Source organism: Populus euphratica, unplaced genomic scaffold (genome assembly GCF_000495115.2).
Source record: "Populus euphratica unplaced genomic scaffold, PopEup_1.0 scaffold366.1, whole genome shotgun sequence".
Taxonomy (NCBI): Eukaryota; Viridiplantae; Streptophyta; class Magnoliopsida; order Malpighiales; family Salicaceae; genus Populus; species Populus euphratica.
This window is the reverse complement of record NW_011500066.1, coordinates 129,016-142,595: the sequence shown is the minus strand read 5'-3', so window position 1 is coordinate 142,595 and position 13,580 is coordinate 129,016. Positions and strand designations below refer to the sequence as shown.

Genomic DNA, 13,580 nt, shown 5'->3' with positions numbered 1-13,580 from the left:
ATTATTATAAAACATGTTTTAGTTAAGGAGTTATTGATACTTCAAGTGCAAAATGATGATATAAAACCATGATAAAAATACACTTTTAAGTACTAATCACTAATCAACTTATTATATCGCACTATCGGCCACCCTCTCCACTTCTTAACATGTGCGGGCTCGCCTTGTAAAATCCTCTTTATGGATCTAATAGGTTTATTGGCAAAGGTAAAAAAACCAAAGCACATCGTTGTTGCCATCAGTACCAACAACCAAGTGGTAATAAGTCCTAAAAATATTTATAATAGGGTTGATTCCAATGAACTTGTCAAAAGTGGATAATAAACTAGATTACTTATCTAGTAGGATGGTAACATGACCAAAAGATTGATGTCTTCTACCAAGTATAAGAGTGTCGAAGTAATAAATAACTCAGCAAGAGTAGGGTCAAACCATAATAAGGTTAACTGAATATAATAATAATAATAATAATAATAATAATAATAATAATAATAACAATAACAACAAGTTAAAAAGAACTTTGATATGTAAAATTAATGTGAGGATCAAACAATGATAAAAACAAATGTCAAGGTTAGAGAATTTACTAATGGTATTTTAAACAAGTATAGTATAAATATTTTTTATTACTCAACTAGAAACTACACACAAAAGAGGTTCCAATCGGATTATAAATGGTTAATATGATTATATTAGTTATCTTATTTGAATAACACTAATACTTGTAAATGTTGTCAGGTATTCATGATTATAACTTATGTTAACAACAAATCAAATTCCTTTCATAGCACAAGTGTTGATTACACCATATGGCTAGGATATGAAAGTGTCAAGTATTTGTTGTACAAAGTGTTATATAACATAAATCTAGATTAACCATTAAACAAGCAAAGTATTAAGAGTGAACAAGATAACAAATACAAAACATGTTAGTATCAAACATTAAAGTCCATGTTGAGTTTACATTATATTTATTCTTATACCATTAGTGTAACCTTTTCACTTGACATAATAAACTCAATTAAATATATAAAAAAAGAAACATAAATAAACAAGATAAGAATATAAATAAGATATAAGTTAACTAAGCAAAGGAAAGGAAATGAAAAGTATAAACAAGAGATTAATGAAAGCAAAACTTAAGCATTACAAAAAATATAAAGAAAAAGAGCAAGAACATGATCTTGATCTAAAAACTAAGATGCCTAAATGCATGAAAAATACCTTCTTTTATAGGCCAAAATTGAAAACTATTAATTTATTAACTAATTGTTGAGTTGGTGGCCATATCTTGACTCGGTAACAATCATTGTCTTCTTCTCTGAACAAAATATCATTATTGCTAACATCAGAATTTGAACAGACTTGATTCATGAAAGTTCTAGAAAATTATCTCAAATTTCCAACAAAAACAAATTGAGATCATTTGGACTTTTAAAACTCAAGATAGGGGCTGAACACTGAACAGTGTCTAGGCTGTAGGACAAATTCGGATTTCTCCGTTATTGCTAAGATTTGGACTTTCAAATAATAGAATTAGGTGTTATATTTCTATGAATGTTTTAGGCCTATGTCTTAACTTTTTAATCATATAAACCAAATTGAAATCCAAGATCTACAGCTTCATATATGACCCAATGACTGAATAATGTTCCAGTTTGCAGTGAACCAACATCTCTTTTCTAAGTTTCACCCTCTTTTTGTCTTCTCAATTTCAATAGTTGAACTTATCAATCAATCAATCCTTTGATTTATGTGATAGGCCTACATTTAAGATGAATATTTATCATAAATTAAAGGTATCTTATAGTGTCAGACTTGTTATTATAAAACATGCTTTAGTAAAGAAGTTATTGATACTTTAAGTGCGGAATGCTGATATAAAACCTTGATATAAAAAATATTTTTAAGTACTAATCACTTATTTTTCTTGGATTTAGTTACGTGACGAGCTCAAATAGACTTGGGTCTAGCGAGCTGTTAAACTCAATGTTCCTAAGTTCAGCTACATGCTCAGCCCAAACAAACAAGGGTTTATGCGAGTTTTCAAACCTAGTATATCTTGGTTTAGCAATATATAGCCCAAATAGACATAGATCTAATGTGTTGTCAGATCCATCACCTTTCGGCTTGGCATCATTTTAAATCCAATTAGGTATGAACCTGGTGATTATTATAGACCTCATGTTGGGTTGTGAAATTTTGTTTGTTTATTCTTAAAGTAAAAAAGAAAAATCAAAATGAAATATTTACATGTGTGTTTATCTTTTTCTTTTTTACTAGAAAGAACAATTACGACTTTACTATTTAATTATCATCAACAACTTTTTTGATATATATTCATAAATTTTATTAATTCACTTAGAGTACACTTCATCTTTTCATTTTTTTCAATTAAAAAATAATAATATTGGAAAACATATCCATAATACTGGAACATTTTTCTTTTCCATCAAAAATTTACTTGGATCTTAATTGCAGTGTAACAAGGATGATATGCCTAATTATAATAAAGAATTAAAAAAATTGGGTGGAAACAATAAGCTGGAATCATCTGGTATCATCTCAAACTTCTTCTTTTTTTCATTTGTATCTTTTTTTTTTCTATTAAGTTTTTTTACTTTTCATTTAACCATTGTAATTTCATCTTGTAAAATAGTGTTTAAAATCATGAACATAAGAAGGTAATATGAGATGAAAGAACTATTAAAAATAAAAATGTAATATAAAAGAAAGGCACAATCCAGTGTGAGTTGCATTAATTGTTTTTTTTTTATTACCTGACTTTTTTTTATTCTCAATTTAATGCTTTCATATTAAGTTGACTTAAAATTTAGTTTGATTCTTATTTCAATTAGTTTTATACAAAGCTCTCATGCTGTGAAGAATAAGTTTTGATATCAAATTAATGTTTGATTTGACAAAATAAAAATTAATTTTATTGGTTCAAATCAATTAAAAATTTATAGATCTAATTTCAAATTGAAACAAATATTCAACATCTCTTCTTTTAATAAATAGCCTCTTTATTTTAGTTTATAAACTCAAATTTGGTTAGAATTAACAAATTTATTATAATTTATACACATATATAATTCTCAATTTATTTTATTTAACACATTATAAACCTTGTAATTTAGAATTAATTTTGTTAATAATAAAAAACACTAAAAACACCCTTACTTTTTTTAAGGAAAAAGTTTCATTCCATATAAAATGAAACTAGTTAAAGAAAAATTAAAGGGTGTAGGGAAACCATTAAAGAAAAGCTAAAGAGCATGGGGAAACTATTATTCACCTACATTTATAGCATTGTGTATTATTTTGCAGTGTATTACCTTTTTTTTTTCTTTTTTTTTCAAATTATTATTATCATTTGTTTTTTAATTTTTCTTTGTGTGCTTCATCTTTTAGTATTAGGATGATTAAAAATTAAATTTTATAATTTATTTCTTTTCATTATGTCTTTTATAAGGATAAAGTAGTTTACATGTTTGTTAGGGTAATGCAAGTTGCCATAGTTTGCAGATTTAATGGGTTATTTTCTTTTTCTTTTTTTTAATTGAATTTGACTTTGTTATTGTCTATTTTTTTCTCATATAGTTAATAAAAAATAATTTTAGAAAAAAAACGTTATTAAACCTTATAAAATCCATGAACCTAATTACAAGTTTGACTGGTTGACATGGTTTGCAAGTTTAGCAAGTTTTAACCCTTTTTTTATTTCATCAATAAATATTAGATTAATTAAGAATTCAGTTTTATAATTAGTTTTGTTTTGCCTTGTATAATGTTATCACAGTCTTAAAAAAATATTTTGGTATTAGATTGGTGTTTGATTTTGCAATCGTTTATTTTTGTTATCTTATAGTTAAATAAAAAACATTTTAAAAAAACATAAATCATAATCTTAGTAAAGTTCATAATCCAGTTCATAAGTTTATCATGTCAGCCCAAGTTACTCAATTCACAGGTTTAATGGGTTTACAAACCAACCAGATATGCTTCTTCTTTTTTTTTAATTATTATAGTTTGAATTTTGTAATTTAATATTGGATTGATTAGAAAATAAACTGCATTATTTATTTTTTGTTTGGTTTCTATAAGGTTATCACAATTTTAAATAAATATTTATTTTAAAGTTGGTGTTTAATTTTATGAATATGTATTTTTATTATTAAATAAAAAAATACATCAAAAATTTATTAAACTCTAAATTTTATAACCCGAGTCGCAAGAGAACCGGGGTTGATTCAATATGTTGTTGTATCGATATTTTAAAAAAATTATCATTTTAAAGTTTTTTTAAAAGTTAAGTTATATTTTTTATCGATTATCTAATTTACTTTTAAATCCATAAAATAAATCAATTTAAATCAGGTTAACTTTTATAAGATTTAATTGAAAATTTAAGTTGGGCAAAGCATCGTTGAAAAATTAATTCACTGGATCAAATTTAATAATATTTTTTTAAAAAAAAATCTCTCAAATGCTCTTAACAATCTTTTATATAATTTTTCAACATTTTTTTTATATTTTAAAAAAATTAAAATTTGATAATACCTCAGTAACACAAGTCAATAATATATTATTAACTTAACTATCATAAGGCTCCTAGCATGATAGTGAAGGGCATCCCGGCAAAGCTAAAAAGGGCAGCCTAGGATTTCTTAATCATGGAAATTGATTTTCTTTTTTAACACAAGCAAAGCAATTGGTGCAAGTAAAATACAATTGACATCAAATGTACTAAAGGGCTAACACTTATTGAAAGGCATATGAGTAATTTGAGAAGTTTGTTATCATTTCTTTAACTTAGAAACTTTCTTACAAGAACAAAGCAACAAAGGAAGTGGTTCCCAGGAAGTTTACATTGAATAAAAAATAAAAGATCACAGGAAACCAGAGGCTTTCCATACTCTAAAAACTACCAAATTTGCACATGGACTCGTTTAGTTTTTCATCTCAATGTGCTTCTACTGAACCCACTCCTTCACTTGTTTGCTGCATATACAGGGCACCAACCATAAACACTGGCTCCGCCTATATAAAAAGCTTATCTGCAATCATTTGCACAATCTATATGGCTATCGACCAGATGGTGTGCTGTATATTTGTACAACTTCACCCTGGAAAAGCCAGAAATGCTTGTAGTGCTCTTGGTTGTGAAGCTTTAATTTAACCATAAAATAGTATACCGAAGATGCTGTAGTGGAGGGTGAGAAAATCAATCCAGAATCTTCTTTATTTCATTTACTTAAGCCGTTGTAGCTCATCAGCTGCAAATGGCCTCTACTGCTAGTTTCTTCATGACATTCAGGCAAGGATCCCCCCCAAACATTTCAGGTGCTACAGTCACCGAGCATGAATTCTGCCCAACACAAAGCTGCACAACAAAGTCTGCGTCAGTGTTTGTGATTTGGAAAAAAATGGATAAACTGAAAGTTCTGGTTTTACTCTGTATGATAGATTATCAGTAAATCTAAATAAGAAGCTATATGGTCTCGACTGCTTTTCTAGAAAGGAAAAAATATTAAAAAAATTGGACAGTGCTAAGAAATAGGTCTCTTGAATTCAAATTACCAACAAATTGTAAAGTAGCATTTTCATAGCTGGCAATGGTAAAATAATTAGTTTTCCTAGAGGAGAAAAAGGATGGCAAGACAAATGCAAGACTACATACATTGTTAAAAGCATCGTAAGAGTGGAAGGCATGACAGCTTCCCTGGCGATAGCTACCACAAACCCCTTCTGGTGTCCCAAAGCTGGCAAACTTGATTGATCTGATTTTCTGTCCAGGGCCACATGACAGATGAGCTTTAGGCCTCAGTGGCTTATTGACTTTACCAGATGCTTGCATCTCATAATTCATCAAAGTTGGCTGCCACTCGTAAATATCAGCACACACACTGTCTACATCTCTTCTGACCAAAGAAATCCCATTTGGATCTCCACCCCATTCTTCAAACACAACCAGCAAGTTCCCTGTTGGCTTTAGCCATGACTGAGGGACATGATACCTGAAAAATTACAAATCACTTGTGCGTTACATGAATGACTCCAAGAGTCCAAAAGGAAAAGTCAAGTTTTTTTCTATTTACCATCTCTGGGAAGCCTCGCCACAATTAGTTGAGCATTTCTTTTCACTATAAGTTCCAATATAACTACAGTCCCCACATGTTCCAGATGCTTTATAAGCAGGCCAGTGGCGTCCAACATGTTGTCCATTTATCCACATTTGGCCTTTTCCCATGCTGCCCATATCCAATGCCAAAGGGGAATTCCCAGCAGGAGCGTTGAAAGTAGTCTGGAAACAAACATGACAGAAAGATGTCAATTCTAGACCTGTCCGATCTAGATGAGGTCTGCTTTGAGCATTCCTTGGAACCACAATCTACCAAGCATATGTAACCCATAGAAACTTGTTATACTGTACGTTGCTAATTAAACATGTGCTCCATCATTGAATTTTTTTGGTTGACAATGGACAAAGCATGTTCTGGGAGTTGCAACTCAGCCCCACAGTGGTGGAAGAAGATGCATGTTTTTGGGTCACAACTTCCAACAAAAAACCAGAGTGTTTTTTTAAAGAGAGACGTGTATTTGCTGTCATCTAAACACATGTTTTGCCATCTTTTTTTTTTCCAATAAAAAATACTTTCATTTCAAGGACAAGGAACGTGATTGATAGTTTAATGCCAACACCAAGTAACACATTCTTTCGAGACTTCAATTTATTATCAATGTTCTTTTGATTGAAGTTTAAGATACTCACCTTATACCATGACAGTGGCTGTCTTTGGGCCACCAAAGACCCCTCTGCCCACTCAACCGAGGAACTCCCACTGATTGAATGGAGACCCAATGCTTCCCCATGAAGACCAATCTGATTGAAAATTGCAAACAAATGAATCTTTTGCATGCAGGGAAGACGAGCGACAACTGGGAAAATGTTCGAAGACAAACCTTGTAAGACCACTTCTGCCAGGACAAGTCCCTTCTTCCCTCATTGAGACCATTCAACGTCACAGGTCCAAGAATACCAGCATTCCATGTCTCAAAGTGTGGGCCAACATTCTGTCCTCAAAAGTAACATGATGAAAAGCAATGTTAAATGAAAATTACTATGGACACTTTTGAGCACCAAATTTCCATATGCTGAGAGTGGGAAAGTAAGAACAAACCGGGAGACCAACAGCAACGCTGAGAAGAGAAATTTTGTTGACGCCAGCTCTCAACTTTACACCTTGAGTAAATGTCAACTTTGGGAAGTCTAAACTTCCATAGGCGGTCCCTGCTCAAGATAAAGAAAATTCATGCTTAGAGACAGGAAGCATGGAGCAATATACCGTGAATATTCACCATGAATTCAAGTAGTTATTTTAGGTTGTGCTTGAAACAAGACGAGATTAACATATCAACTTATGAAAGTTTATGATCACTATCATATTGATCATTAAAAAAAAAAAATACTCAATCAACGTTCCACCAAATGGTTGAATGCAATGTGGCACTTCTGTCTAGCACAGGCAAATATCACTTAGCTTGTATGGGGAAGAAGACCCATTCAGTCAAAGTGGCATGGACAGGAATTATAAATCAATTTATCAGCTTTTCATGTCTATGCAATATACTCCAACCAACAGTATGAAAATCAGTTCACTGGCCATTAGGAGCCTTTTGGGTTTTTTTTTTAAAAGAAAAAAAAAATATATATATATATATGGGCAAGGAACGCCCTAAAATTAACAGAACAGAAACCTACCTGATAGTTGACCATTGATGAAAACATGTAAAGCGTGCCCAGCTGATAGAACACTAAGAACAGGATATTTTCCACTCCTCAGAAAGCCTTCGCTGGGGTTGATATGGACGCTGGAAATATCAAGAGAACATGGAAAGAAGAGTAAGAATATAAGTACTAGAATAAAGACTACTAAAAAATCATCCCGTGAGTAAAATACAAAAAAAGAAAGGAAGAAAAAGGAAAAGAAAAGGTGAATTGAGAAGGAAGGAGAAAAGGCAAAAGATCTTGCCAAGTTATAAAATACTCACTCTGTCATGTACCACAAATAGTCTGAAACATCTCTAGTTGTATTTATTTGCTCCAGCAACCCAACCATAGTGAATGTGTTATCACCACTTGCAGACGGCTCTTCATTATATGCTTGCCAAGAGAACCCTCCATGCATAGGAACAGGGGTCATCTTCATCCTTGCACTTTGAGCTCCAACCTGTAAGTGAATTTTGGTACAAATGTTGCAATCAGAATTATGTAAAAGACTGGAACTAGAAATTTCTCAATTTTTTTAATATAAATTCTAACCCTTGCAGTGTTGTAAACAGTGTTCTTGCAATCTGGAAGAATGCTGATGGACCATGGAGGCAGGTTATAATGCATATTCCTAAATGACACCTTTGCAAATGATCTCTGATGGTAATTTGCAAGGAATGCTGCACAACCTCCGGCCTTATAATTGAATACATGAGCCTGTATATTAATAAAAAAATTAAGGATAATCCAAAAATACTACGGAACAAGCAATGTTTCATACAAAACAGAAGGTAAGTTTGACCTCTTGGTAATTTCCAAGTGGTATCACAGTTGCATCTCCAGATACTAATGCGGGTTCACACAGCTTAATTGCCCGATGCAAATCTTTCAAATGGCCCCATTTAGGCTGCCTTAACAGTCCTGTGAAAGCAAAGGAGTGGCAGTACTTCAGATTCATGGAAACCATATTAATAATGCATATTAGATCTTGACCAACAAACAGGTTGGAGAAACTTTTAATGACAAGATATTGCTGAAAAAGGTAAAATTGTTTCACGGTTTTGTTAAAAACAGCATTTTGAAACGATAAAAACAATAATAAAGCATGCTTCCATTATATTAAAAGACAATAAATATGTTTGACTTCAGGAATGGCCCACTTTAGCATGGGATATGTTCGAAACCAAAACTTTTGTCAGGTGCGATGTTAGAACTGTTTCGAGAGATCAAGGAAGATGACATCTAGGACCAATAATCTTAGAGAATAGTTAAAAAAACTGATAGAACATCATTGTCTGAGTAGAGTTTTAACTACAATATGCCAATCATCATCGCACCACATGTCAAATGACAAAAAATCAACAGCCAGAGATAACCACTTGACCAGAAAGAAAACTTTTGAGCTACCGAGCTGCAATTTATGGTGTCAGAGAAACATGCATTCCACAGTTGTGAAAAATAGTTTTTACTTTCTAGGATGCCATCTGCTACTACAATTACCTTCTCTTAGTTTTTCCAAAATGCATAGAACGCATGAACAAGTTTATGCAAACTTATATCAAATGATAGGTAAAGAATGTCAACGATAAGGAAACGCCACTTCTCAACAAAAGAGTCCTACATGCATACCATATTCATCAAGAGGAGCATCGTAATCATAACTTGTTGCAATGAAAGGACCACCAGCAGTTCGGCCAAAATTTGTCCCTCCATGATACTGAAATCACATAACAAGCATATAAAACTCAGTTGAATTCAACTTGGGAGCAACTCACTCAAGTTTCCAAAACAACTTACCATATAATAGTTTATGAATGACCCCCCTTTCTGTATGAACCTTGCAACCGAAAATGCCATGTCTTCAGCCGGTCGGTGAGGAACTGGGCCACCAAATTGGGTAAACCTGTATGCAAAATAAGAGACAATGGAAGATCAGCAGGCAAAAGCTGGTGTATTCTTATAAACCTGTAGAATTCAGGGGTGATAAAAAATGATGGTCGAGGCAAGAAGCAAGCAATTTACCAGCCAGTCCAAGCTTCAGTCCACATCTTTGGTTTGTAAGCTTTGTTTGGAGAGAAGTAATCACAGTAGAAACCATTGCAGGTGTTGATCTTTTCAAGACAACAGACAAATAAAGTGCTTTAGAGGCATTCAAACACACATGTCGAAAAAATAAATTGCCTCCCAGGATAATTCAATGTCAAGACCATTCGATTCTGACAGATGAAAGGTTCGATTGGACACATTTTATTCCAAATAACTGGACTAAGAATAAATCTTTCATCAACGGCCACAAAGTACGGATTTTGATATGGGTGGTGAGTATAAATGAAAAGGAAAAATGGTTATCGATAAATCATCTCAAATCAAAGACCAAAGAGATTTTTAAAAAAAAATGGGGGAAACACAATTAAATGATAACCCTACTAAGAGAGTAGGAAACACGAGGAACTCGACAAGCGAAAGGCAAAAAGATGCCGCTAAAAGTAAAAGAAAAAAAGATAAGCAGAGAGCTTACAACAGGATCAGGGGCATCATCTTGCTTGCACATGACCCATGGGACACCAGTACGGAGACCTACAGCCATTTCTGCAGCCCATTTGGTGTAAGCTTTACCAGGTGAACCAATTTCATATTCCAATGGTCCATATTCATTCTCAATCTGTCACAGATATCGATAGGGAAAGGAAGATGTTTGTCTTAGTTAAGTACCTTATTCTATCAAATGAACGACGAAATAAGGAATTTATATGGAGTTTATAATGAATTGAAAAGTAGACAACACCGTATTGGATGAAGAGAAAACCAATAGGATTGGAGGAATATGGCTACCTGGGAGAGAATTATTGGACCACCTTGAGTCTCAAATAACCTTTCTGCTTTCATCATGTTAACAATCTTTGTTGTGAACTTTTGCATTTGAGCCTTCATTGTTGCAAATTTAAAATCCAAGATTAATTATATACAGAGAAAAGAAAAGAAAAAAAAGGCAAACCAGTACAATAAGAAAAAAAACCAAGGTAACATTCAGAACAGCCTCACCTTGAAAGGGCCATTGTCTGTTCTGAAATTGATGCCTGGAATGTACTTGAGCCAAACTGGGAAACCCCTGAAAATCAAAACAGAACATTTTGCTCAAATTTGCAAAACTTCAAAACCATCTCAGTTTTTTACTTCTGTTAATGGAAAGTGCAACCTCTTCAACTTTAGATATAGATTTATTACCCAAAGTTCCACTCAGCACAGACATAAGGTCCAATCCTGAGATGAACATAAAGGCCTGCTTCCTTCACCAGCTTAACAAACTTGACCAGATCATAGTTCCCCCCAAAATAATACTGCAAAGAGCCAGAAAGTAGATTAGGATATTTCTCGCCTTGCTCCATTAACATAAATATAACCAAAAAAGAAAAAAATGGTTGTCCCTTTTTTTTTGCAATTACCTTTCCTGGTGAAGGTTCATGTCCATTCCAAAAAACATATGTCTGAATACCATCCAGTCCTCCTTCTTTTGCCTTCTGAATAAGATCTGGCCACATCTGCAATATCCCCACACAAAAAAAAAAATCCCAGACAATTAAGAACTAAAGGACACAAACCAGGAGCGCATTTAGAGGTGCCCATTTGAAGAAAGAGCTTCAAAAGGAGCAGTAAAACGAAGAACATGTAGTGCATTTGGGAAAATACCTCAGGGGAACTTCTTGGGTAGTGAATGGATCCAGAAATAAGAATCCTTCTTTGGCCATTAATGGTGATGGCCTTAGAGTCATAAGACACAGAGGCAGTGACAGAACAGGCCAAAGAGCTCACCAAAAACAATAAAACCAGCAACGCATTACTGCTATTGCACATTGATGTCTTCTTCAAAGCCATTGAGCAATGAGCATGGGAAGAAGAAGAGATGACAACTTTCAAAACAAGGGCCTTTCTTTGCTTCGGCTTTCTCTCTCTTTATTTTTGCTTTCTCTCTGCGCACCCTTTATTCTTTCTTTACAAAGAGAGAAATAAGAAAACAGCTGGATTGGTTTATTGGGTGTTGTTGCTTTGGCTTAGGGACAACAAATGTAGATTAGCAGCAGCTGTTGTTTAGCTTTTTCGTTAATGAGTAGACGAGTAGGAGAATAGTAGTGGGTCTGCGGCATAAAAATGGAGGTGCTTTGCAGCTGCTTTTAAACACCGAGGAGGGGGGGTGGGTTTCAACTTTCACGGGATGGTGGGCCCCCTTTTCCGGGACTTTGGGACCCACCTTTTCGGCACTCCATTTTCTCTCTTTATTTTCCAACCTAGACTTTGTAATTTGTTGTATCAGTAGTCAGTACATGCATCTCCTTCCTCACTTTAATCTTAACGAGCTACACGTACTTTGTTATTATAGTTATTTTTAAAAAAAAATTATATTGAAAGAATTTTTTGTTTTTTAAAATTTATTTCTAACATGAAAATGATTTAAAAATATTAAGGTTTAACTTTTAATTATTTTTTAAATTATTCTCAATGTACCAAAAATCAGATTTAGGATGCCATGAATGCAAAATAAAAAATAAATATTGCATTTTATCATTATTGACTATAATTAAATAGGAGATGACCGATAAAGCCCTGTTTGGCTGGTTCTCTAAAAATGTTCCTGTTTTTTGTTCTGCTTTGTATTTTCTTGGGCCTTGGCGAACACAAAGATTCTTAACATGATCGCTTCACGGTCGGCTCCTACTTTATTGTCTATTTATATATTTTTTAATTTTAATGTTTTGTTTTCTTGTGTATCAAACTCACGCGTCTTCGCAGCGCGCGTGTGTAAGCATGCGCGTTTTAGCAATATGAAACTAAGAAATTAGGAAGAAAAAAAAAAAAAGGACCTCGTGTTAGGAAACTTGTACGGAATTTCACTGATTATCTTTTACTTATTCCGTATCATTAACCTACAGTTCTTTTATAGTAAGTAATCATCCCAGCTAGCATTGAGCATGCGGAGAGCAACCTTCTCGTCCACAAAACCCTGATTATTTTTACATTTTAAAAATATTTAAAAAAATAATATTTTTTTATGTTTTTTATGTTTTAAATTAATATTTTTAAAAAAGTTTTTAATTATTTTGATTAACTGATAAAAAATAATTTTTAAAAAATAAAAAAATTATTTTAATATACTTTTAAATAAAAACTATTTTAAAAAATAATTACAATCATAGTTTTAAACATCCTTTAAACTCACTTGTTGATATTTGAATTTAAAATTTTCCAAGTTATCATGTAAATTCTAGCTTATAAAATTAAATAAAATTTGAGTCATGATTAAGGATCAATCTAAAAATTAAAAAAGAAATTAAATTAAAAAATAGAATTTATGATTCTTGCTTCATGGTTTGTGGGTGAGACAAAAAAGAAAAAATATTTTATTAGATTTATAAAGAACATTTGGGAAGATAGTGCAAATTATATTTTAAAAAATTATTAAAAATTAATTTTTTTATATATTTTGAATATTTTGATTTTTAAAATAATTTTAAAAAAATAAAAAAATATTATTTTATATTTTAATATAAAAAATACTTTATAAAATAAATATAATTACATTTCCAAACAGCCACAGGATGTAAATGGAGGCCAGAAGTATCTTACACATCCGGTTAATGCGGGTGAGGTGGCAAGTTTAATGTCAAAGGTAAAGTAAATCATTGAATTGGCATTTGTATCACGGGAGGGTTACGCGGCTTGGAAGTTCGTAGACCATAACGAGGTTCAGTGTTCACTAACGAGGTTCTCGAATCCTAGAAATACAATAAATTAATCCTCAAATTATGTCCAA

At 32.4% G+C, this 13,580-nt stretch overlaps 1 protein-coding gene across 1 annotated transcript; it reads right to left on the bottom strand.

Annotated features, from left to right (window-relative positions):
• Positions 1-4,767: 4,767 nt before the first annotated feature.
• Positions 4,768-11,933, bottom strand: LOC105108246 (beta-galactosidase 1-like). Its single transcript, XM_011002489.1, has 19 exons — positions 11,462-11,933; positions 11,218-11,313; positions 11,000-11,112; positions 10,817-10,883; positions 10,607-10,699; positions 10,293-10,436; positions 9,797-9,885; positions 9,572-9,677; positions 9,404-9,491; positions 8,577-8,695; positions 8,327-8,491; positions 8,056-8,234; positions 7,766-7,875; positions 7,185-7,294; positions 6,967-7,077; positions 6,776-6,886; positions 6,102-6,307; positions 5,684-6,020; positions 4,768-5,386 (listed from the first exon to the last, which is right to left on the bottom strand). The coding sequence occupies exons 1-19, from the start codon at positions 11,645-11,647 to the stop codon at positions 5,276-5,278; spliced, it is 2,541 nt and encodes an 846-aa protein (XP_011000791.1). The 5' UTR covers positions 11,648-11,933; the 3' UTR covers positions 4,768-5,275.
• Positions 11,934-13,580: the final 1,647 nt, after the last annotated feature.

Excerpts from the sequence above, each read along its gene's own strand:
- LOC105108246 (XM_011002489.1), bottom strand. The coding sequence starts at position 11,647 with ATGGCTTTGAAGAAGACATCAATGTGCAATAGCAGTAATGCGTTGCTG. Across the intron at positions 9,886-10,292 it reads ATGATGCCCCTGATCCTGTT|ATCAACACCTGCAATGGTTT; the intron begins GTAAGCTCTCTG and ends TGTCTTGAAAAG. Across the intron at positions 9,492-9,571 it reads CATTCATAAACTATTATATG|TATCATGGAGGGACAAATTT; the intron begins GTAAGTTGTTTT and ends ATGTGATTTCAG.